General features: G+C 41.0%; 2 protein-coding genes across 2 annotated transcripts in view; both read right to left on the reverse strand.

The window, feature by feature from the left end:
* Positions 1 to 303: 303 nt before the first annotated feature.
* Positions 304 to 24,659, reverse strand: part of LOC115620188 (octopamine receptor Oamb) — a 54,374-nt gene continuing 30,018 nt past the window's right edge. Inside the window, exons 4-6 of the mRNA XM_030513318.1 lie at positions 17,272 to 17,508; positions 12,559 to 13,075; positions 304 to 1,666 (exon numbers count right to left, since the gene is read on the reverse strand). Coding sequence (XP_030369178.1) covers positions 699 to 1,666; positions 12,559 to 13,075; positions 17,272 to 17,508 — 1,722 coding nt within the window. The 3' untranslated portion in view covers positions 304 to 698. The remainder of the gene's footprint in view (positions 1,667 to 12,558; positions 13,076 to 17,271; positions 17,509 to 24,659) is intronic.
* LOC115620189 (endonuclease G, mitochondrial) lies at positions 17,706 to 19,066 on the reverse strand. Its single transcript, XM_030513319.1, has 3 exons — positions 18,903 to 19,066; positions 18,716 to 18,841; positions 17,706 to 18,657 (listed from the first exon to the last, which is right to left on the reverse strand). The coding sequence occupies exons 1-3, from the start codon at positions 19,059 to 19,061 to the stop codon at positions 17,890 to 17,892; spliced, it is 1,053 nt and encodes a 350-aa protein (XP_030369179.1). The 5' UTR covers positions 19,062 to 19,066; the 3' UTR covers positions 17,706 to 17,889.

The following is a 24,659-nucleotide window of genomic DNA, read 5'->3' on the forward strand; positions in this document are numbered from 1 at the left end:
GTGATTCAAAGAGAATATTTGATTGCGTAAGATGATGGCTAATCGGCTTATATTTAGCTGTAATAGTTTAGTAACTACCAGAAATTGGTAGGCTTCAAAACGTGGAAATATGTCATCAAAAGAAAAAAATCTAAGAAACATATATGACCTTTTGAGATATACAATTTGTACAATAACCAATTGGTAAATAAGATTGGCAAGAAAATATTTCCACAGCATAATTCAACTGATTATTGCTTTCAGAAAAAGCACTTCTAGGGATTGATAGTTAACTCATTGTTTTATGCACAAAATTTACAGCTAACACATACGGATTATCTTTAAAAGCTCGATACATAAATAGTTATGTAGCTTGTCAGTCAAGTTGCAACGACATTTCACGGAAGTTCAGTTTAACGAGCCATCGAGGTAATACTAATGCCGACTACTGTACAATAGATACACGAGTACATGGAGGTACAACATAGCTTACAAAAGTACAAAAGCGGGAAATGCATTGCGTAATGTCAATCAATTTATTGTTGTTGTTGTTGTTGCTGTTGCTATTGGCTTTAGAGCACGCGCCCCTTGCAAAAGCCACCACGTCTTAGACGTCGCGTGCTGCCATCGCTGTTGCCATGACCGCTGTCACTACCGCCCTCGTTGTCCTGCAGCGAGGATGTGCGCTGCAAAGGACTCGACTCGTAGCTGCCTATTAGTCAACTAAAATCGACGCCATCCCCATCATCCGAGCAGCCCGAAATGGTCTTGTGGAACGTGGCGGGCGCCATGAGTGCCCGGGCGGCGATCATCTGGAAATTCTCGGAGGCACGGAATCCGCTGCGCGTGCAGACGCAGCGACAGACGATGCGCTTGAAGGCGATGCGAAATTCATGGGAGAAGAGCGCATATATAACCGGATTGATGGCTGAATTGCAATAGCCCAGCCAGAAGAGCACCGAGAAGACTGTGGGCTGTATGCAATGGTCGCAAAAAGCGCGAATTAGATACATGGTGAAAAAGGGCAGCCAGCAGACGATGAAGCCGCCCACTATGATGGCCAACGTCTTGGCCGCTTTCGTCTCCATGCGAAAGCGCTTGACTTGAAATTTGGCGCTCCGCTTGCCAGCACGCTTCTTAGCTGATGATTGCGATGATGATGAGAGATGAGCGCCGCCAGCCTCCAAATCAGTTGCGTTCTGTGTGGCAGCCCCATCCAGATTGAAGGTAGTTTCTCCTATTTCAAAGAGACTGGACTTGAAGGAGGCCCGGCGACCATTAGAGAGGGAGCCGGCCTTGCCGGCCCCGCTGCTACTGATGACGGCATAGTGCGGCGAGTGAGGCGGTGTTGAGGTGGCCTTTGTTTCCAGCACATTCTCCGACGAGGGGAAGGACACCTTGATGGCTACCTTTTCGTGGCGTTGACGGTTCACGCGCATTGAAGTGGCACGCTTTGGCGTGCCCATGGACTGGCAGCCAGTCAGCTGCAGGGGATCCTCATTGGCACCACCAGCACCAACACCGCCGCCTCCACCGCCTCCGCCGTTGCTATTGACGCTCAGCGTCGAGGACATGGAGTGTACGGAGAGCGGAGTGCGTTGTGGCGTGCCGCAAGGTCGTCCACGATGTATGCGCAATATCAGTTGGGATTCATCGACGCGATTGTTGCCTGACTCGCGAGGGCTGCCTGCAATTAGTCAGTGGAGGAGGAAGGAAGTCGTAGTCGGGGGGTGGACATAAGTTCAACACACAAAATTGACGCTTGCTGGGTACAAAAACATATTGTTGTTGCTCTTGTTCTTGTGGTTGTTGTTGTTGGTTATGTATTGGTTTGTGGTTGTGGTGGAGTTTGGTTGATTGGTGTGTTCAATTTTGAAAACATTCATTTTGGATTTGTACATGGACGTGATGACGGTTAAGTGATTCGATTTGTTGTTGCTGTTGTGTTTATTGTTGTTGTGGCAATATATATTGGAATTCATTCAAAAGGTATAAAATCTGAATTTATCTGCGATTATGGGATTAGCTTAATTAATAATTATTTGTCGAAAAAAACATATTCCAACGAAATGTGTCTAACATTTCAAGGAGAGTGAGAGAAAGAGAGCGGGAAACTAACTACGAACATTTACATTAAGATTAATTAATTGATAAATTTATATTGTAAGCATGTACAAAAGTTTACATTTATGCTACGAGCACAAAAAGGGACGGACGCATTCGGTTTCAAATCTAGCAATAAGTTACTTGTATAATGAACTCCCATTCATCGTACGTATCGATGGACGGGCATTAATTGGCATTAGCAAAAATATTTCTTTATGAATTTGGTATTTAAATAAAGGTTGCACTTAATAAGGAAGTGTAAAATATTGTCAGTAATTAATAAATAAACTTGGTTAATTGGCTTGAAGGTTTCTTTCTGACTGCGTTACGTGTTTGGAATGTTAAATGTGTAGGGTTTTTATTGGGTGTGTATCCTATTTGTTTTGGATTTGATTTTATGGTAATATACTTGGACTGTGTCAATTAATTAAATGCTGTTGCTAGAATTGATAGCCTCAAAACTTCGCTTCCTTTTTGTTCAGCTCTAAAGCATATATCAGGCAATTCATCCAATCAGACTTTTTTGGTAAGTATGTATGAAGAGAGGCATTCGTTCTAAGCATGCTGATTGTATAAACACTGAGAACTTTAGAAGCACAAGAAAACATTTTATAGCCCTAAACAACAACTCCACTTATATGTCGAACGTATGTAATGTATGTAATGTAATGTAATGTAATCTCATTTGCGAAACATTTTGAACATTACAATAGCAACATAATATCAGATTTAAATTCGCAAAATTGCATTCAATGGCGTTTAATTGAATCACTTATGTACTTAAGCTTAATATCCATTGGAAGCTGAAATTATATGTTCGCATTTTCAGGCACTTAGCAGCATGCGGGCATTTGTAATTACACTCGAAATAATTGATTCCCTTTCAACTCATTATGCTTACTTGTGGTAAGCAATTTGTTTCTCTAATATAATCTACTTCAAAATTTGAAAATTCAATTTGATTTGAGTCCTAAAATCGTTAGACGACCGCCTAAAGCCACAAATCCAATACGAGTCGGAAATTCAATAACATTTTATGCAACGACGACGACGCAAGGACGAACAGCAAAAGCGAGAGCACATTAAAGTAATAAAATGAAAGTTATTTTGCATAAAAGTGAAACATTCGATTTGCATAAACAATATTAACTTTATTGAAATAAAATTCGTTTTCCTTTTCGTCGCTGTATGGACGAACGTGAGCGGCCCAAAATGTATAAAACAGCGAGAACAAATAGCAAAGGAGTAGCAAACAAAAATATGGAGAAAGGACACGACATGGCATTGCATGTCAGCAGCCGAAACAAACAAGGCATGAAACATATGTAATCTATGTACATATGTAAATATACTATGAGGCCATAGATTGCGCTCCCCTTTCGATTCCCCCCTTTTTTTATTTGCGGTGCTGCAAAAGTTTTGCCGCCAAACGAAAGAAAAACAAATTTTCTGTTGTTGCTTTAAATAAATAAAAACGAATTTCCGCAAGCATGAACTTTTTCTGCGTCTGCCCAACAATTCGCATACGTATGCGTGTTATATAGTTGGATCAGTTGACCACAGAGACATTGTGTAGGCGACTCCCTCATTGCCTAAGCCTGTTACAGATCCTTGTATTTGCCTTTGACCGCTCTGAAAAAACATGGACCTGGGCTTATCTTCTTCCGCTTTCTGCACTCGCACACATAACCCAATGTAATTTTTTCTATACTTTACATCTTTAGCCCCGTATTAAATGCTGTCAGGCTATGCAAATTTGTCAGTTCGCCGATTTACATTCACTACGAAAATTTAAAGTTTCATTTGAGCTGTTCTTTTGATGGGACTGGTATTCTATAGCAATCGAATACTCGAATGGGTAAGCTAAGAACTTTATTTAATTTGTATAAAAGAATCAGTTGCTAGTTGATATATTTGATCAAATAGTTAAAAAACAGGCTCAACGTGACTTCTAAATACAATCGGGTAGAGCTTTAGTGTACTCTAGTATGTTTGAAAAGAAGTAATTAATTAAAAGAGTCTTTCGGAAACAGTACTTGATTTTTCGAATTATAACAATGATGTATGTTTCAGCTACGTTGAACAGATTTTTATATGAGTTGCAAATTATTGATTTCCTTTCCATTGTCTATTTTTATAGCCTGTACCCAAAGGGTGAAAGGCTATACTAGTTTTGTGCGCATGTATGTAACACACAAAAGGAGGCGTGGCAGACCCCACAAAGTATATATATTCTTGATCAGGATGGGAAGACGAGTCGATATAGCCATGTCCGTCTGTCTGTATGAGCGCAAGGATCTCAGTAAGTACAAGAGCTAGGATAACCAAAATTGGTATCAAGGTTCCTATAAGCCCTAGGCAGATCGAGTTTGTTTATTTTTTCTGATACACCCCCCCCCCCCCCACTCCCCCGCAATTCGTGTTTTTATACCCTGTACCCGTAGGGTAAAAAGGGTATATTAGGTTTGTGCAAAGTATGTAACATGCAGAAGGAAGCATCTCCGACCCCATAAAGTATATATATTCTGAATCAGCATGACGAGAGAAATTGATCTAGACATGTCCGTCCGTCTGTCCGTCCGTCTGGATGAACGCAAGGATCTCAGAAACTATAAAAGCTAGAATAACCAAAGTTGGCATCCAGATTCTCCAGGGAGAAAGGAGAATGGACGAGTTTATTTTATTTTTTGGAATTTTCCCCCCCTTCCCCCGCTACAGAATTTCGTCAATAGCGTCCACATTTCAAATGCTACCTAAACCAAACTTTGCACACATAATTAATATATAATTGTCTACTGTTGTATACAATTTTATTCAATTCGGTCAATTCTAAGAAAAGTTATTAGCAAAACAAATTCTCCCCAGTACAACCCCCACAAACTGCAGCAACAAGTTCGCTCTTCTTCTTCCTCTTTTTGCTGCTGCTATGGGCGCATATAACTCAGTGACGGAAGTTTACCTGGGTACAGGGTATTACACTGTCGGGCTTGCTCGACTGTAGCGTTCTCTCTTGTTTTTAAGTTTTCTTAATATTTTTCTATAATTATTCTACACATACATATGTACAGAGTTTTTCAAATACTCGCATTTAGCTTTTCCACTTGATTTTCATCTGTTTCTACAAAGTCTATTCCATTTGATTAATATCGAATCTAAAATCCTTTTGCAATTAATGTGCAATGTTGAATTGAAATCGCAAATATTGGTAAAACAAGTAAAAAAGCTAAAGTCGGGTGTCCCGACTTTGAAATACTCTGTACATATGTTTACAATAATTATAGAAAATAAAAAAAATTAAGAAAATAAAAAAAAAATTGGATCGATTTTACCTCTCTCGGTATTCGAACTCACGTAAAGGGTTTATAATTGCACATTTACATAGCAGTTGCGTCTGTGTGAGTGTATGTATGCCTATGCGCATCTATTCGTGTCTGTGTAAGCATTTTCGCAGTCAACCAAACAGCAACATCAACAACAGCCGCGGGCAGCGCTTGAGCAGCGCTGCAGCAGCAAATATATTTATGGCTATAACTTCTTGTTAAATCGGTCTATCATAGTGAAACTTGGCATACGGACACATAATAACTAACTGGGGGTATTTCCAAAATTTTAGTTCGAAATTCCAAGAATTACGGGAGTTACGATTTGTGGGGTAGAGGGGGGAGGGAGGGAAATTCCAAAATATACATTTTCTGCGTATTCACATGAGGGACTAAAATTTTGTGTTCTTAGGTCTTATAGTCTCCGAGATGTAGGCAATTATACGAATGGAAAATCGGAAAAATCCCCATAGGGGGAAGTGGGGGGAAAATCAAAAAATAAAACAAACTCGTATAGTGTACACACATAAGGCATCTTTGTGCAAAATTTGGTGTCTCTAGCTTCTATAGTCTCTGAGATCTAGGTGATCATACGGACGGACAGACGGACAGACTGACAGACGGACAGACAGACAGACAGGGCTAGATCGACTCGTCTCGTCATGCTGATCAAGAATATATATACCTTGTGGCGTCTGCCACGCCTCCTTCTGCCTGTTACATTTTTCAGCTCCCGCAAACCTAATATACTTCTGTACATTTCATGTACAGAGTATAAATATAAAATAACTTAACATTTTTCCGTTCAATTTAGTTGATTCTGGTACAAACCGCTTCCAATTATTATTCCCTCTCAATTATAATAAAGTGTCAGATTTTATTTTTTTTCATGCCACAATTTCAATTTGTGGGTTGTCAGTTGTGTTTGCTAACATTTTGCGGAATTTTAATTGAATGCATTTAATTATATTTGCGCATTGCATTTACATTTTTGCAAACGTTTTAATGCTAATATTGATACGCAATTCATATAGCTGTTATTTTAATTAGTTTACAATTTATTTAATAGCAGTTGCAACTGTGGTGCAAGCCGCTTACTGTTGCATGTTTTTAGTGGCAAGAACTTGACCTTTGAGTGGCGCACAATGTAGGCGGCCAAGATGTGTATGCCAAGTGGCCTTAGCCGCCTGAAAGTCAAGGTAAGTACTAGTCAAATTTTGTATACACATACACACACTCACATTCACACATACATGCCCACACACAGATATGCACATTCACACACTTATCCCCCACTTACTCACTGGTTAGCCCAGACAGGCAGGCGTGAAAGTTTGTTTTGTTGTTGACACAGGGCCAGGGTCGTTCTTCTTAAAAATTTCAAAATAGCCATGAATAGCATGTATGCTTGTAGCGTGTATACGCGTGTTTGGGTGGGTGGAAGGGCGTTATGGGGGATTGTTCACATAACAATAACACGCCAAAGTGCTTGGCTGCGTACATTTTAATGGCAAGCAAGACGATGGTTAGCCAGCACCATGAACCTTTACAAGTTGCTCTGAACTTGAAACTTGATTACCTTCAAAAGCCACTAAAAGAGAGTGAGCGAAATAAAAAGGTTGCCTTCCTAGTTAGGGCAACAAAAACAACAACGTAGGACACACCCGCATTGTGTCACGAAACATTTTTAGACTTTGCGTGAAGGCGAAGAAGGCACGCATGGGAAGTGGCAACGAAAACTATAACAAGCTCAGATGTTTTGTGGGTGTGTGTGGTTCAGTTTTCAAGCATTAGTATGTGAGTGTGGGTGTTAGTATGAGTGGTATATAGACAAAGCATGTTTCAAGGCTGCCATGCTAGTATTGTGTTGTTTGGAGCAGATCTGCGCTTTGTGCCACAAATAGCGTCTTACACCAAAAAAACATCAGCTAAAATCCATAAAGGAACAGCCTAGCATTGTTGTCAGCGGCAGAGCATCTTAAGCAACAGTTAACATGAGAGAACGCTACAGTCGAGCAAGCCCGACAGTGAAATACCCTGTACCCAGGTAAACTTCCGGCACTGTATATGCGCCTCCAGCAGAAGCAAAAGGAAGATGAAGAGCGAACTTGATGCTGCAGCTTGTGGGCGTAGTACCGAAGTAAAATTGTTTCGCTAATCCAATTATCCAATTCGGTCAATTCTAAGAAAAGTTATTAGCGAAACAAATTCTCGCCAGTACAACCCCCACAAACTGCAGCAACATGTTCGCTCTTCTTCTTCCTCTTTTTGCTTCTGCTATGGGCGCATATACCTCAGTGTCGGAAGTTTATCTAGGTACAGGATATTTCACTGTCGGGGCGTGACAAGACGAGTTGATCTAGCCATGACTGACTGCCTGACTGTCTGTCCGTCCGTATGAACACCTGGATCTCAGAGACTATAAGAGGTAGCGACACCAAACTTAGCACAAAGATGCCTTATGTGTGTACGCTATACGATTTTGTTTTATTTTTTGGATTTCCCCCCCACTGCCCCCCTATGGGAGTTTTCCCGATTTTCCATTCGTATAATCGCCTATATCTCGGAGACTATAAGACCTAGGAACACCCAATTTTAGTCCCCGATACCTTATGTGAATACGCAGAAAATGTGTATTTTGGAATTTCCCTCCCACCCCTATCTCCCCCGCAAATCGTAACTCCTGTAATTCTTATATTTTCGAACTCAAATTTTGCAAATAGCCCCAGTTAGTTATTATGTGTATGCCAAGTTTCATTATGATAGACCGATTAACGAGAAGTTATAGCCATAAATATATTTGCTGCCCAAGCGCTGCCCGCACCTGTTGTTGATGCTGGTGCTTTGGTTGCCTGCAAACATGCTTACACATACACGAATAGATGCGCATAGACGCAATTGCTATGTATATGTGCAATTATACACCCTTTACGTGAGTTCGAATACCGAGAGAGGTAAAATCGATCCATCGGGGAGACCCGACTTTAGCTTTTGTACTTGTTATTTTATGTTTTAATGATAAATTACTAACCATTCCGAAACCTTTGAAGTTTCCACACCCTTTTGTGTTACTTCATATTGTGGCCAATTGAGCCGAATAAACGTTGCCTTAACTTCGAAAGCAGGAAGTCAATTGGCAGTTCAGCCTTAAAGTATGAAATCAATTTGGTTGGTGCCGCCCATACGTTTGCATATCGCTCTTTGTTATCGCCGCTGGGATTTCACATGAAGCACATAATTAGCCCAATTTTTGTGACGTTGTAATATGTAGAAATCCGAACTCGTATTTTCCATCATTAAATTTCCATTAGAGTGCGAGTCCAGGTTGAGGTAGGGCTCTTGACTTTGTTGGAAGCATTCAATTAGCAGTGACTTTGTGGGCGAAGCGCGTAAACACGGAACAAGGACTATGGCTATTGATTTTTATTATGTAAGCATTCAGCTCGAAAAACTGCTCGCTCTTTCGTCACAATTTAAAGACAATCCGTGCGCATGGCTTAGCAAAGCGGCTATTGCGGGAATGTGTTGCTTAAATTTGTTGCGGAACCAAAAAAATCACAGTAAACACTAAGTTTATGGACAATAAATCGGGTCCAATGAGCTGATCAGCCGGAATTAAATGCAGCGTATTAAATTGTATTTAATAATGTTATGTCTTGTGCGGGAGTAAGAGATATGCGACATTTCTTTGAGTAATATAAATAAATAATGCCATTTTCATTTATTCGACTTAAAATCGAGCTCAAACTTCAAACGGAAGCATTTTGTGTGCATTAACACCATGATGCGGCACAATGGAGGAACACAACTGAAACAAAGCTCATGGTACTCTGAAAAAAGTGAAAAAGCCGAGCCGATAATGGGACAGTAAAAAGGCGAAATCTAAGAAACACACATTTACGCACGTGAGGCAGCAGCCTGCCAGCCAGCATATGTATTTACAAACATGTATATACTTAGAATATTCACGTATGTATACACATACAAGTGTTTCAATGGCACGTTTCAGGGATCTCTTTCATATATCTGTAAGCTGTATTTTCAGCTTTACTGTCTCCGTTTCTTTCATTAAATCTCTGCTGCTTACCCAAAGCTGATTCGTTTGATGTTTCCCTATTTGGATGCTCATCGATTTTTTTTCATTTCGTTTCGCACAATTTTGTTGGAAACTATGTTAATTATGTTCGACGTTCGAGGTATGTTTTGCATATTATTTGAAATAAACGACTGTAAAAGAAAGCTTTTTTTCTAACACAAATCGTTTGGAATATTGTTCAATGATGAACAAACGTTAAGTGAACATTTACAAACAAACATTGTGTAACAGAAACAAATGGGTGACATAAAGTTCAGCTTGTTTGAAAATGGAAACTAATCAAAAAATGCAATTCTTTTGAATCAATCAATTGTTGAATCAATATGACGCCGGCTTGTTCTCGTACGTCAAGTCTGAACACAACAAAAATTAAAATATAGCAAAACAATATTCAAATGGAAAGCGTAACAATATAGCGAATAAATTGTTGAAATTGGATGCGAGCATTAAAGGAAATACGGGCTGGAAGATACCTCTCATACCTATTTGATAGAGTGTGCCATGATGGACTCCTCTGCAAGTTGAAAGGCAAACTAACTCCTCAACTGTTCCAACTCATCGAAAGCTTTCTAAGGAACAGAAGCTTTAGACGGTCATACGCTGTATACACTATTTACTGCAGATATGCCTACACCGCAAGAAATCGTTCGCTTAGACGATGATAATATAGCTTCGGTAGCCTTGCAGCAAATGTTTGCAGCTTCAGGAATAGGGCTCTGAATTGGAACATTGGTATCAACGCCAGAAAGTGCGCAAATGTCACATTTGCAACAAGGCCATCATCCTGCCGAAATATTATAATTTTGGGGTCCACACTCACTCATACAAAATCCCACAAATACCTTGCTGTCATACTGGACAGGAGACTCACCTTCAGAAAGCACACTGCCACAAAAAAAGTCGGCTTCATTAGTTTTCGATTTGCTAAAGGAAACAATCGCAATATGAGTATAGTAACCTATTAGCATTACCAATTCGATCAAAAGTGGAGATTTGACTTAACTGAATTACCACAAAAAGGAAAGAGCAGTGAAGTGAATGGAGTTTTATGTTATAAATCCAAATTTTAATTAGAAAGCGAAGCAAAAATTTCCGCGTTTCTTTGTAGATTAATAAGTTGTTGGGAAAAATTCCGTATAGATGTGTAGTGAAAGGCTATACTAGTTTTGTGCGCATGTATGTAACACACAGAGGGAGGCGTGGCAGACCCCACAAAGTATATATATTCTTGATCAGGATGAGAAGCCGAGTGGATATAGCCTATAACCAAACTTGGTTTCTATATTCTCCTAAGACCGAGAAAGTACGAGTTTGAGTTTTTTTTCGATGCACCCCCCCACTCCCCCGCAATTCGTGTTTTTTCTTATAACTTCCGTAGTTCTCGGAATTTTGAAATCAATTTTGGTAGGTACTAATGTGTCCGTGTGCCAAATTTCATCATGATAGGTCAATTCTGAAGAAACTTATAGCCATAAATAAAATCGCTGCTCATGCGCTGCCTGCAGCTCTGCCGGCAGCGCTGCCCACAGCTGTTGTTGTTGTTGCTGATTTGCTTCAACTTTGTGCTGCTTACATACACGCATATAAACTTATGAGTGTGATGTAAATGTATGCTGTTAAAACTGAACATAAACATGTCTTCTAATTTCATTAATTAAATTTTTTTTAATGATATAATTTTTTTTTACATTTTTTTCTTTATTTTTTTTTTGTGTCTCCCGCCTGTTAGAATAATCAAAAGTTCTCGGTGCTTAATACATACGTAGTCATTCTGAGCTTTGCTTTGCAATCCACAACAAAGTGTTCTTTTATTAATGAACTTGTGAATTAGATTTGAATTGGGTGCTTTATCTGATTGAGTTGCCAGAAATATTAGTATTCTTCCATAGTTTGTGTATTTGAAATGTGTGTCTCGTTTGGGAGTGTGATAAACGTGGTTTAAAGTTAAATGTATCGTCACTTTGTTTTATTATGTTCTACATACAGTTACTTACATAGGTATACTAAGCTAATGTAGAGGGCACCATATAGCATGATATAGTGCTCATACTCGCAGTTTCGATTAGTTATGTTATATTTATGTTTCTGGATTTTAGTTACAAGGTTGTTTATACAAATTGTTTGGTACAACAATTCTGTGTTCTTTTATGAAATTTACAAAATGTGTAAAGTTTTCGCCTTAAAATTATAACAATAATCATTATGTTAAACACTCTGGGGTATTTGAAGTATGTGGTATGTTTTATTATATGCATGTTATTTGTAAAGTTACATGTTTATTTATGTTTGGTGAGTGCGTGAACACAAAAATATTGTATGCCGACATAAATGTGTTGTTATTTATAAATGTATCTTTTAACTTTGCTTTTATACAGTTGCCTCGCCTATTTTAGTATCCGATTTGGTTGGGCAGTTTTGAAGAGACAAGGACAGACAGCACACACACATAGGGACGGTTTGCTTTTCATGTTATTTACTGGGGGGTTTTTCGGGTGGGACAACCACGTCGAGGATGTATATAGTATGTGTTAGCTACAGTTTGGTATAATATTGTACACTTGATATAACTCTTTTTAGTTTATGTTTTTAAATTGTAATGCAGTTTAGTGTTAATATTAAACAGGACAAGACGTCACACTATAGCTACACGTAAAGAGATTTGAAATTTTGATAATATTGTATACGAGTATAAAAAAATTGAATTGATAAAATGTAACTGTCGAACAAATGAACTAAACTACACGCCACTACGTACTTTACTTACTTTAAATTGAATTTACAAAGTCTTTATACATAATGTTTACGAGTATAGAGTGTTGGATAAAAAATGCGTACAAGAGAAAATTTTACGCTACGCACAACTTGGTGTCAACTTTAAAAGTGAGAGAGCGAATAAAATTTTAAGTATGTAGGTACGAATATGTGTGTATTGTGTAAAGGTATTTCATTTTATTGTTTTTTAAATTATTGTTATTGTTGTTGGTGACCGAACTACTTCAACTAAATGTGGCATGTGTGGGGATCATGAAAGAAAATTGATGAGTGTTTAATACGCACCCTTGGTGGTCTTGAAGCCCTGATTGATGGCACGTGTGGTGCGCACAGCCGCCCGGTAGATGCGCCAGTAGAAGAAGAGCATCACGAACATGGGAATGTAGAAGGAGCCGAGCGCCGAGTAGAGCACGTAGCCCCGATCGTTGGTCAGTTCACATTTCCAGGGGCAGCTTGGCGATGGCAACTGCACGTTCATATTCTGGGGCGGTCCCAGCAGATCATAGTCCAATGCGGACATATCTGTGGTGGCCAGAGGGGGTTCTAAAGTACTAGTTGTAGTGCTTGCTGTTGTGCTCGTTGAGAGATCCATGGCCGCTATGCGTATTTCAGCCGAGCTATCAAGTGGCGCGAAATTCGGATCGTAGGGATTATAGGCGTTGCCTGCAACCAGCGAGCCGGCCCCTGTTTGTTGCTGTTCCTTAAGACTATCTAACTGCAGTTCCTGTTCCTGTGTGCTTGACATGGTTGTGGCATAATACAGCGTATAGTTTCCCCTCATATAGGTTGGTTGTACCGCGGGCTGCAAAAAGATTTCAAATGACATTTGATATTAAAATAGAAGGCTAAACACTTTGGGCATTTCATGCGTGCGTATCATCGTTTCCATTGTAAGTAGCCACAATACATACATACTTATGTATATGAAAAGCCACACATTTAAATTCCACACACTTGCGCGCACACACATTGCTCACAATAAGCCAATAAAAATGCAACTAAAAGCGGTTTATTTTGCAAAAGATATTCATGGACGTGCTGAGCATAAATACGACTATGCCCCATGGCCCCATAGCATGCTGCCAGGATAGCGCGGTTAATATGCATGAGAAGCGACAGCAGAAGAAGTGGCAAACGTATTAATAACAACAGCATCGTGTGGCATTTCGAAAAGGTGCGGAAAGACGCTCATACTCGTCACCCACAAGGGTATTGTGCATGTATTTGGAAAAGTGAAAGTCGTCGGGTTGTCACAAGTGAGCGAGTCAAGCGGATAGGCAACAAAACAGCTGGCACGCAGCATGCAGCTCAACTGAAATTGAATAAAACCCGGACTGGACACCGTGGAACCAATCTTGGCTCCAACTTTTCGAAAATAACGCACATGAAAGTTTAACTGCCTCTTTTGTCGCTCAAATACAAGAGATGCGTTGTAAATGAAGGCTGCTGACTATTTACTTGTTAAATATGACTATATATCAATTTTTTAGGGTTATTACTAATGGGGATCTGATCCTTCCTCGATTCGAAGATGATATAATATATAGGGCTTTTTCGAACTGAAATTTTTTGTTTTAATTCCTTATGATATTAGTACAGAGCTCGAAATCAGCCACAGAGTCATTGCTAAGGATACCGTCCGAAGATATAGCAAAGAAGTCCCTCAGGTAGAGAGGTCGTGAATAGAACAAATCTACGATAAAGTAACTACTTTTATTAGAAAAATAAAAACAGAAATGAATCTACCATACAATTTGGTTGTAGGAGTAAATCGTTTAGAAGTCTTATTATGTAGCTGTATTTGATCGAACTATATAACCAGTTCACGGAGGTCTCTTGAATGTACAGGTATTTGGGCTCATCCTTAACACATACATCACATCATTCTCCAATATCTGTTATAGACAAAATATATCCTTATAAAACGACACTAGATTTGTGATGCCCATGCATCTACCACTCTAATCTGAAACCACTGTGCTATGGCAGCAGCGCACTAAGGAGCTTGGGACGGCGGGGCACGTCGCTTATGTAAGCGCTGCCAACAATGGCGACGGCGTAATAATAATCGATAGCATGAGCGCTAGCTCGTAAATCGAGTTTCAATAAAGTCGCATAGTCAGCCTTTGGCTGCCAGGCGGCAGCCGGCAAGCGGAAGGGGCAGGGTGGAAGGCATCCGACAGGCACACAAAGCTGCCCATTCAAACGTAACGCAATTCAATGCAATGAATTGCATCCAGCTGAGCTCGAGCTATTGCAGGTCTATAATTGAATTGATCCATGCATGCTGCTACACACGTAAGTCGTTTGTGGAGTTATGTGCTTATATATAGACATATTTATTATATATATATGAATATGAAGTGTGTCTGTGTGTGTGTGTATTTGTGTGTGAATTGGAATCTCAATCTGTTCGCTGTGCTACATCGCTTTGTGCTCCATACAAGCATTTGCAGGAGGATGTAGCAGCTTGAATTCTGAGTAAAATTGATTAAGCCATTCGATTGGTGCGAGTTGCTGCGCTATTTCAGACTTTGCTGACCCATATGGCTGATGAACACTGCCATTAACCCCAAGGAAGACTTGACTTGAAATACATGGCTTAACACATAACACAAGAAGATGAAGTACAGCAGCAACCGCAGGCCATGGGAGATTTATGAGCTTATTGTTTGCGTAACTTTATTTCTTCCATTATCGGGTGAGCGAAGGCGAAACTGACGACCACAGATGACCGACTAATATTAAAGCGCGCAAAATGATATATTTACTTTACTCGCAAATGTCTCCATTAACATCAGGGCTCTGGTCAAAGGGGACTGTGAAATTTTGAAATAATGTGGTTGTCTGATATATCGTATTTTAGCTAGCGGGGGACTCCCAAGAATAGCAACTGATGGTGGGCGAGTGCATAACTTGAAATGCGAAAGTTGTGACAGAAATTGATTGTGTTATAGATATAGATTGGAAGTGAAGTTATTGCGTTTTAAGTGTCAGTATGTTTGTGTTATCGATCGGAAAATGAGCTTCGAAAAAAAGAGCCAACATTAAATTTTGTTTTAAAATTGGTAAAACTTTTACCGAAATTGATGAAACAAGTTTATAGCGATGATTGCCTATCCCGTAGCACGAGTGGTTTCAACGTTTTCAAAGTGGTCGTGAGGACATAAATGACGATCAACATGTGGGCCAATCAAAATTCGTGATCACCAAAAATTCGATCGAAACTGTGCGTGAATCAGCCCCAATCATCATTGAAATTGATGGAAATGGAATTGAACATCTCCAAAACATCGATTTATCGCATTTTGATCGAACATTTGGGCTTACGAAAGGTGTGTGCACGGTTTGTTCCGCACAAATTGACTGACGACCAAAAATTGCTGAGAGTCCGACCGATTATTTGACCAAAAATCACATTTTAACCATTAACCACTCGCCGTATTCACCTGATATGGCACCGTGCGACTTCTACCTTTTCGGAAAACTACATTTGGCCATGAAAGGAAACCGCTATGCTGACGTTGATGCCATCCAACAGGCGGCTACCGCCATCCTCAACGCTATACCGACAAATTACCTAAAAAAGTCGTTTGATCACCTTTTTGAACGTGCAAGGAGACTATTTTGAAGGCGGCCAATAAATTTTTCAAAAAAAAAAAAATAGTTTTCGTTTTTTAATAAAAGTCCTGGAACTTTTGAATTGCACGTTTTTGACGTTCAAATGATAGCTACGGCTATTTCGCAAAAAACTAAGCTCAATGTTCAAAATAATTAGAATATAAGAAATTAATTTGGCAATAAATGTTAGAGTATTTGTCCTGCTTAGTAAAGTATGGACATATAAAGTATGTTTAAGATATCTCAAGAAAACAATGTGCGCCAGTGCGATAAGCATGATCATTCAAACACAATGACAATGTATATCATATTCCTGCATATTTATCTTAAGTAATGGCCTTTTAGATACAAAAACCGTTGGCATTAAAGTTAAAGATCTGAGCAGTGCTTATACCATTTTCCATTTATCTCGAATCACAGGCACACTACGCTGCTCATTCGTGCGCAGACATGCAGCATACGGCACTGCCAACTATACCAGTGGCCATGGTGAAAGCAAAAGGAACAACAAATTCAGCAGTAAGCGCAGTTAGTAAACTGATCTGATTACCCAGCACATGGTGATGGCTGGCACCCGAAACATAGTGGGGCACATTGCTGGCCATAAATTGTCCTGTCTTGGCTTGTTTTCTTGTCAGCGCGTTGTTTTCGTTGTCGCTGTATGTTTAGCTGTATGTATGTATAACACATCATTATCATTGCCATTACGTAAGAGCTTTGTGCATGAGAACTAGAGCGCCGTAGGCAACAAGAAAAAATGGACAGTCGACTGACTTACTGGCTGGCTGGCTGGCTGGTTGGTTGACTATCAGCCTGTTGTCAAGTAAAATTGGGAGCCAAGCGACAAAGAAACGAAAAAGCGTCTCTTGTTTCACGGTAATTTTGGCACAAATGAGCCACACTACTGCAGTCTTGGGTGCGGGGTGGCTTGTTTGATTGACTGAGCTGACTGTCTAACTGACTGACTGACTGGCTGACTGGCTGACTGACTGACTGACTGGCTGGCTGACTGGCTGACTGACTGGCTGACTGCCTGGCTGGCAGAGCTCCAACTTGTAATGGTGTCAATGACAGTCTGACGCATATGAAGAGCCGCCAAATTGTCGGGCGTGGCGCCTTTGTATGTCATTGTCACAAAACTCGCGTGGGTGAAAGGGTTGTCCAAAATGTCTGGCCGACCTTCTCCCATACTCTTTTGCGGTTCTGTGTGTTGGCAACCACAATCCCACAGTGGAACGCGTTAACAACTACTTCCAAGTCTTTGAATTTTTGTTTCTGACCTCTTGTTTGTTTCTTGTAGGTATACTGGGAAGAGTATGAAATGAGGTGAACTCTTCACATTTGAATTGAAGTTGTTGTGGATGGTCAGAGGCTTACCTTTTGATCCTTCCAGCCCACTAGCGGCGGGAAGCATATAACAAATGAGAGTACCCAAATGCCGGCTATTAAGGATTTGGCCTTCTTCGTTGACATGATGCTCGGGTAGGTAACTGGGCGTGTGACGGCCACGTATCGATCCAATGATATGGCACAGAGGTTCAAAATCGATGCCGTGCACATCCAGACGTCGACAGCCAGCCAAATGCGGCACCAGACGTCGCCAAATATCCAAACCTGCAAAATGAAAACAAAATGTCTATTATAGTTGCGTATACGCAATGTGGGACATACATTTATGAGATATCGACAATATATTTAATAATAATATGAAAGCTACCACTTCATCGCTTTTAATTTATTTTCTATGCTTAGACGGTACTGTGCTGAAAGAAATCCCTGCGAAATTTTCTATAGTATAACGCAATTTGCTGTTTATTGTTTATGGATTGGATTTTATTTACAGTTTTATAGTTAATCTAATAACGCTACCTTCAATTTCATTTTAAGACCACACAATTCATTTCATTTAACTCAAACTAAGTACTTTTGAAAATCGGCATATAAAATAAAGGGTGTTAGCCTGCACTAAAAATTTAGAACCCGCGGCTGTTAGGGCTATGGTCTATTGAACATACTTCTACGTACTCCTTCATAAAACTTGAGTCCTGCAAAATGCTCAATATCGCGAATATCGGATAAGAACGAACGTAGATCGATTTCTTTATCAACGGCTGCGTTTGGCACCACATATCCCTCCATATAGGGCAGGGCTCCGGGGTTCTTATGCTCACTGATTATGACTTTGAAGAAGTGAGTCGGTACCGCTACAGTATTCATGCCTATGACAGTGAACCGCACTGCCCAATTGCGAAAGTTGATGCGGTGGGGCATGTAGAGGGGACCCGAGTAGACATAGACCGAGCCAGATTTGAGTGTCAGCTGACGCACATATTCCTCCAAACGCTGCCAAACATAGTTTTTCATTATTCGATTTTGGGGCACAATATTCGAGAGTAGAAACGACTCGTTGTACTGGACGGTGTCACAGCTGTAATTATTGGGTGCGGCCAAGTGGCCCTCGACAAAATCGCTGTACTTGTAGTCTTGGGTGGTGGCACGAAACATTACTGGTATGCTTTGATCACCACGGGACGGCTTCGTTGGTGCATCAGAGGCAAGGGGAGTCGTAATGCATTCGGCGCGAAGATGTTCACAAACCCAATGTGCAATGCGGTGCCGGCGATCGTAGGAGAGCACGAAGCTCTTGTACACTCTAATGTCATCTAGGCCGGGGAATCCATATTTCATAATATCTGCCAAATGGGATGATGAGAGCTTGGGCTGCTCTTCATCCGCCTTTATGTTTAAAAAAAAGAAGGAAAACTGTGGACAGATTGCGGATAAAGCACTATTGCATTGATAATAATTCGTACAAGCCTACCACTTTATAGCATTGAAGTCGAAACCAGAACAGTGTACAACCAAGCACTGAGTCTACATCCTTGCACTGGGGCTCAATGGGCGTGAAGCTGACCCCTGTCTTCCGTTTCTCGCCCAAGAGCGCCAACTGCGGATCAGACATTCGACAAATTTTTGAAATGGCAAATGCTCATATTGTTCCAATTTACCGCAAATAGTAGTTTTCGCCGGCAATTAAAGATATAGGGATCTACATTCATGATATTTTTTATGTTTCTTATTGACACATGCTGCTGTAAAATGGCGCCCAGAAAAAAACAACTGATGCCTGTTACAACGCATAGAAATGTGGTGTGATGGTTTCGCATCTTTGATTCTGAATGTGCTGCAGGCCAATTTTGAAAGGTTTTGAAAGGACACAGTGCAGCAGACAGCTGCACAATTGAGATGAAAACATTTTAATATTTTCAAAATAAATAAATATATGTCAAAACATTTAGTTTACTTGTTCAAAATATTTGTAAACTAATTGATCTCTGGGTCCAGCTGCAGTGGGAAACCATTATTAGTTTAATTATGTATGTATATATAATAAACATGTAGAAAGATACATATACTTGTACTAGCAGGTCTTGCCCGTCTTTGCTGGGCTAAGTAAAATGTGCTTATAGTTATAAGTTTATTTACTATATGATATTCTTCTTTCGACGCTCTCTAAAGTTTTTTAAAGAGTTCATTTTCCAAATAGCAAATATAGTACAATAAGTACTATGTATGGTTATACGTACATACATACATATGTACATATCTTCGTTACGCACCGAACGGACTGCCAGTTCTGACTTAACTGTGTGCTTCCTCAGCACGTTGTACGCACGGTCGAGTTATCCCCGAAAAGTCCGACGCGGGACATTTAATTTTGATTTATAAATCGGGATGTCCCGCCAAAATTGGAGCGTTCGGCAACGCTGATATGTACATACATTTAAATTTTTCATGCAGGCGTTATCCGCCTTTATACATACACACATATATAAGTATGTATTAAATTTTTTAATTCAACACTTATTTGAGTCTTCAATTCCAAATATGATTGTTGTGAATGTAAAAGGTGTGTTTCTGCTTTTGTAAATCGCATGAATACACTCACAAAATAGGCTTAACGATAAATGACTCTTAGATTTGTTCAGAATACATTTGTAGCGTTGTTAGCTAACACTAAAACGGTAAGTCGCTGTAAATATGCGATCAGTTGAGATGCTAGAGATGGGCATGTGCCGGATGCTCTATGTGTTAGAGCATCAAAACTATCGATAGTTGAATCCGTCGATACAATCAATAATTCCATCGAAGGTTGAATGTAATTAACATAAAATTTAAATAATAACATCTTATAATTTATTGAGATCAATTAGAACAAATCATATAAAAACATACATATGTACATCTACCCGCAACGCGAAGCAGAATATGCGTAGGTCCGCTTTCGGTTTCTGCTTTACTATCGCTTACGCAGTCGTTGCCTAGCGACGGTAACTGTAAACTTTTGGCATTTTGCTTTTGAAATGAGCAGGCGTAAATGATCAAAACGAAAGAAGAAGTGCGAGCCAATGACTTGCAGTTGTTCTTGTTTTTCGTTTCAAAAATTTGATAAACAACAGTGTTCGATTGTCCAATGTATACATATTTACATACATACGAATGTACATACATGCTATATATGTATGTACGTACACAGGCATACATATGTATGTACATATGCATGCATATTTCTCTTTACTTTTTCATACATAGACACGAACTGTTGCTTGTTCTGTGTGTGTGTGTGTGTGTAAATATATGATGTCCCTAATTATTTGATGTTTGCGTTCTTTGTAATTTGTTGTTGCTGCATAAAGTTACTAATGAAAACCCCAATGCCAAATCTACTAAACAACGAAAAAATTACTTTTAAAAATGTTAAATAATTTTTTAATTAATTAACATTTCTTCCTCTGTCAGTGCAAGACGAATGAACATACACACATGCATACATACATAGATGTGTACATGTACATAGATGTTTTTTTTTTTTTTTTTTTTTAATTCGTTTTATTTATATAGGAGGTAAAAGGTACAGGATGAGAATATAAGTAGAAGGAAAAATAAAAAAGATGAAAAAACGAATCAGCATCCGGGCGGTACGGCCGTGGAGCATTGCTTCACCCGGCGTTGACTCGCTTACATCCGTCCTCGATGGCGTTCGCGCTCCAGTCTCCGTAGCTCTCCCATGACTGTGGACGCGAAGTCGCAGCAGGCATTCCAAAACCGCTCGTCCGCCACCATGCTGCTGGTGAAGTTTGCTGGCGACAGCGGTTACCTAGCAGGTGGCGAAGGTGGCTCCTAGCCCTCTCAAACCTAGAGCATACGAAGGTGACGTGGTGTGGGTCCTCAATAACTCCCCGCCTGCAGAACGTACATTCAGATCCGACATCGTGACCGAAACGGAGAAGGTAGCTGCGAAAGCAACCATGGCCACTCAGGATCTGCGTGAGGTGGAAGGTTACATATCCATGCTTCCGCCCAACCCAAGCCTGGATATCCGGGATCAGTTGGTGCGTCCAGCGGCCCTTGTAGGAGGTATTCCAACGTTGTGGCCATATCCTTAGGCTTTGCTCCCTCGCGTTAGTGCGTGCTACCCTACGCAGAGAGGGCGTCGCAGTCTCGTTCGTGCCATTTGCTCTCGAGTTCCGATGGATTGTGCTTTCCTCGTTTGCAAGCAGGTCAATTGGCACCATGCCCGCGATGACCAGGGCGGCGTCGTCTGATACTGAAGGCGCCGCATACTCGCAAAGCACCAAGGCGGTACGTGGCTTCCAGGGGCTTTAAGTAGCTCTTCGTTTTTGTGGCCTCGTTCCAGATGGGAGCTCCATATAACATCGCTGCCCGTGTGACTCCCGTTAGGAGAAGTCTGCTTCCTTGCCTCGGTCCACGGGTGTTTAACATTATGCGCCCCAGAGATCGCGCCATCGTGGAGGCCTTCTTGCTTGCATGGGCGAGGTGTTCACGGAAGGTAAGCCTAGTGTCCAGCATGATGCCCAGGTACAGAATAGCGCGCTTGGACTCCAACACCCTATTCCCAATGGCAACGTGGGCCACCTCCACTACTTTGCGGCTGCTAATCTGGACTGCATCCGATTTGAGTGGAACCAGCTCTAGGCCCACTGCATTCATCCAGTCGTTGATCCTACTGATGGCGACGTTGCATTTGCCTTCAACCTCTGCCAGATCCTTCGCAACCGCCACCACCGCAATGTCGTCTGCGAATCCGATTGTTTCTGTACCTGTTGGCAGCTCCAGCTGCAAAACGCCGTCGTACATTATGTTCCACAATAGTGGCCCTAGCACTGAGCCTTGAGGTACGCCTGCGGAAATCTTGTGCGTCTTGATGCCTGTATACGTTTCATACCGGAGCACCCTGTTGTTGAAATAGCTTCGGATGCATTGGAAGAGGTAAGCGGGGATGCCGCGTGCTGCGAGTGCGTCGAGGATCGAAACCCAGTCTGCGGAATTGAAAGCGTTCTTTACGTCTAACGTTACCATCAGACAATACTTCTTGGTGCCTACCTTCCAGAGCGTCCCTTCAATAGCGTTTGAGGCTATTTCGACGTCTTTACTGATGGCATCAATCGTTGATCTCGCCTTCCTGAATCCATATTGGTTCGGGGACGGTCCTCCAGTGACGCTTAGGGCAGCCTCCAGTCTCGTGCAGAGAAACTTTTCTAGTACCTTCCCCACCGTGATTAGCAAGCAAATTGGCCTGTAGGAAGAAGCCTCACCAGGGGGCTTACCTGGCTTCGGGAGTAGTACCAACTTCTGGACCTTCCAGCAGTCCGGAAAGACTCCTGCATTTAAGCAATTTACAAAAAGTGCAGCGAAGGGCTGGGATGCAGCGATAGTGCCATCTTAAGCGCTCGGTTTGGCATGGCGTCCGGGCCCGGTGCCTTATCCTTTAGGGAACTTGCTACTGCAAGCACTTCTGCTTCCGATACCACCGTTGTCTCAGGGAAGGAGGGTATAACTCTGTGCACGACTTCTCCGGCCACAGGTCTAGAGGGGAATAGTACACCGACTATTTGCTAGGCGCTAGTGCCACGGATCGTGGTCTGCCGAGTCGCATAGCTCCAGGAAACAGTTCCTTTTACTGATACGAATCGTGCGCTTCAGGGATCTTCTGCAGTTCCTGAATTCTGATTGCTGGAGTAGAAACGCCTGTGTGCCTCGCAGCCTTTGGGATGCTCGTCTGGCTCGATTGCATGCCCCACGCAGCTGCGCAATTTCCTCGGTCCACCAGAACACTGGGTCATGGTGTCGCGGATTAGACTTTCTCTTCAGCATGCTAGCATCACATGGAGCCTGCAGTTGAGCCACAGCTCCTTGCGCCATGCTCTGAGGACTCCCGATGAGGTCCAAAACGGGCAGTGCTTCCGAAAAGGCAGCAGAATTAAAGGTGTTGGTGCGGTACGAGTAGTCCGTGCGTGATCCGTGTCCCTGTCTACTCGTCCTTTCCTCGATTGTGCAAATTATTGCATCATGGTCACTAGCCGTGTAGACGTCGCTCATTGACCAAGACGCCGAGTTAAACAGGGAGCTGCTTGCGAACGTGAGGTCTATTATGGAGCTCGTGCCGGCTCTGCTAAATGTGGGACCAGAGCCTGAGTTTAATAAGGAAATATCCAATCTTGCGAACGTTTCGAGCAGGATACGGCCCCGAGCGTTTGTGCAGATACTACCCCAGTCAACGGCCCATGCGTTAAAATCTCCGGCTAATATAGATGTGTACATATGTATGTGTGTACATTCACACATTAGTGTCTCACATTTTGCTTTGGCTATTTCAATCGTTTGCAGTTACTTGTGTGTGTGTGTGTGTATGTATACTTAATTGTCCCCAACTGTTTGATATTTTGTATTGTTTGTTCTGCCTGCATTTGTAAAATGCATATTTTGAAAATCCATGAACGCAAAGTTGTAGATTTAGTTAGGTAGATTACAGTCCCCAAATTTGAAATCGATCGGAAAAATTTTATAACACAAACTTTTCATTTGAAAAGGTGAATAAATATTAAAACCCCAATAATTAAAATGTCAGCTTTCTAGCTCTTACCGTTTGGGCTGTGGGCTGTTGACGCGGTTTCCTCTTGTGCCCCAAAAAAGCCCCAATAATTCAGTCTCCAAGATAATATTTAAGAAACCAAGTATGCAACTTTCTTTGTATTCTTTCATTGATTTTAGAAACCAAGTTTAAGGTCGATCGGTTGAAAAATTATGATTTTTCAAACAAACTTTGGAACTAGTTTTCCCCGCATTACCAAAATCCTTTCTTAGTGCGCACCTACACTTGGGCTGTGGGCTGTGCGTTGATCACCAATCAGTCAGTCAGGACAAACTGTTTTATATATATAGATTTGAGGGGACTTCGCCCAAACAACAGCGTAAATGGTGGTGATTGTTTTGATGCCTTATCGATGGAGCTGAATATGCTTTTAAGACACTCGTTTAGAATGCACCATTTATTTTAGGTTGATTTACATGAATTTGGCCAAAATTATGGATAAATAACCTTTATCGATCATTGTAAGCAATAAATATTACCAGCATGATCAGCAGGTCGCTTAAGTGCTGCAAGAGAAAAACTCTAACCTCCTACTCCAGAGTAGCTCTCAACGCCGATCTAACCATTAACAAAAACCATTGTGGAACAGGACAATTTATATTCCTGAACAACATAATAAGACGAGCTAATATTGAAATATAAATTTGTCTTTTTGTTCTTCCATCTGCCTGCTTGCCCTTAACAAAGATTTGGCCATTACCATATTGGGGATGCAGATTCTACTTGATCCATAGAACATTCACGTTTTTTTGACATCTTCAAATATATATATTTTTTTGAAGCTACGATTGCTACGATTTATGTTTTAAAA

The sequence above is a fragment of the Scaptodrosophila lebanonensis genome, unplaced genomic scaffold (assembly GCF_003285725.1).
Source record: "Scaptodrosophila lebanonensis strain 11010-0011.00,11010-0021.00 unplaced genomic scaffold, SlebRS2 tig00000024-arrow-pilon, whole genome shotgun sequence".
NCBI lineage: Eukaryota > Metazoa > Arthropoda > Insecta > Diptera > Drosophilidae > Scaptodrosophila > Scaptodrosophila lebanonensis.

Excerpts from the sequence above, each read along its gene's own strand:
- LOC115620189 (XM_030513319.1), bottom strand. The coding sequence starts at position 19,061 with ATGCGAAACCATCACACCACATTTCTATGCGTTGTAACAGGCATCAGT. Across the intron at positions 18,842-18,902 it reads GGCGAAAACTACTATTTGCG|TTGGCGCTCTTGGGCGAGAA; the intron begins GTAAATTGGAAC and ends TCTGATCCGCAG. Across the intron at positions 18,658-18,715 it reads GACTTCAATGCTATAAAGTG|TTTTCCTTCTTTTTTTTAAA; the intron begins GTAGGCTTGTAC and ends ATCTGTCCACAG.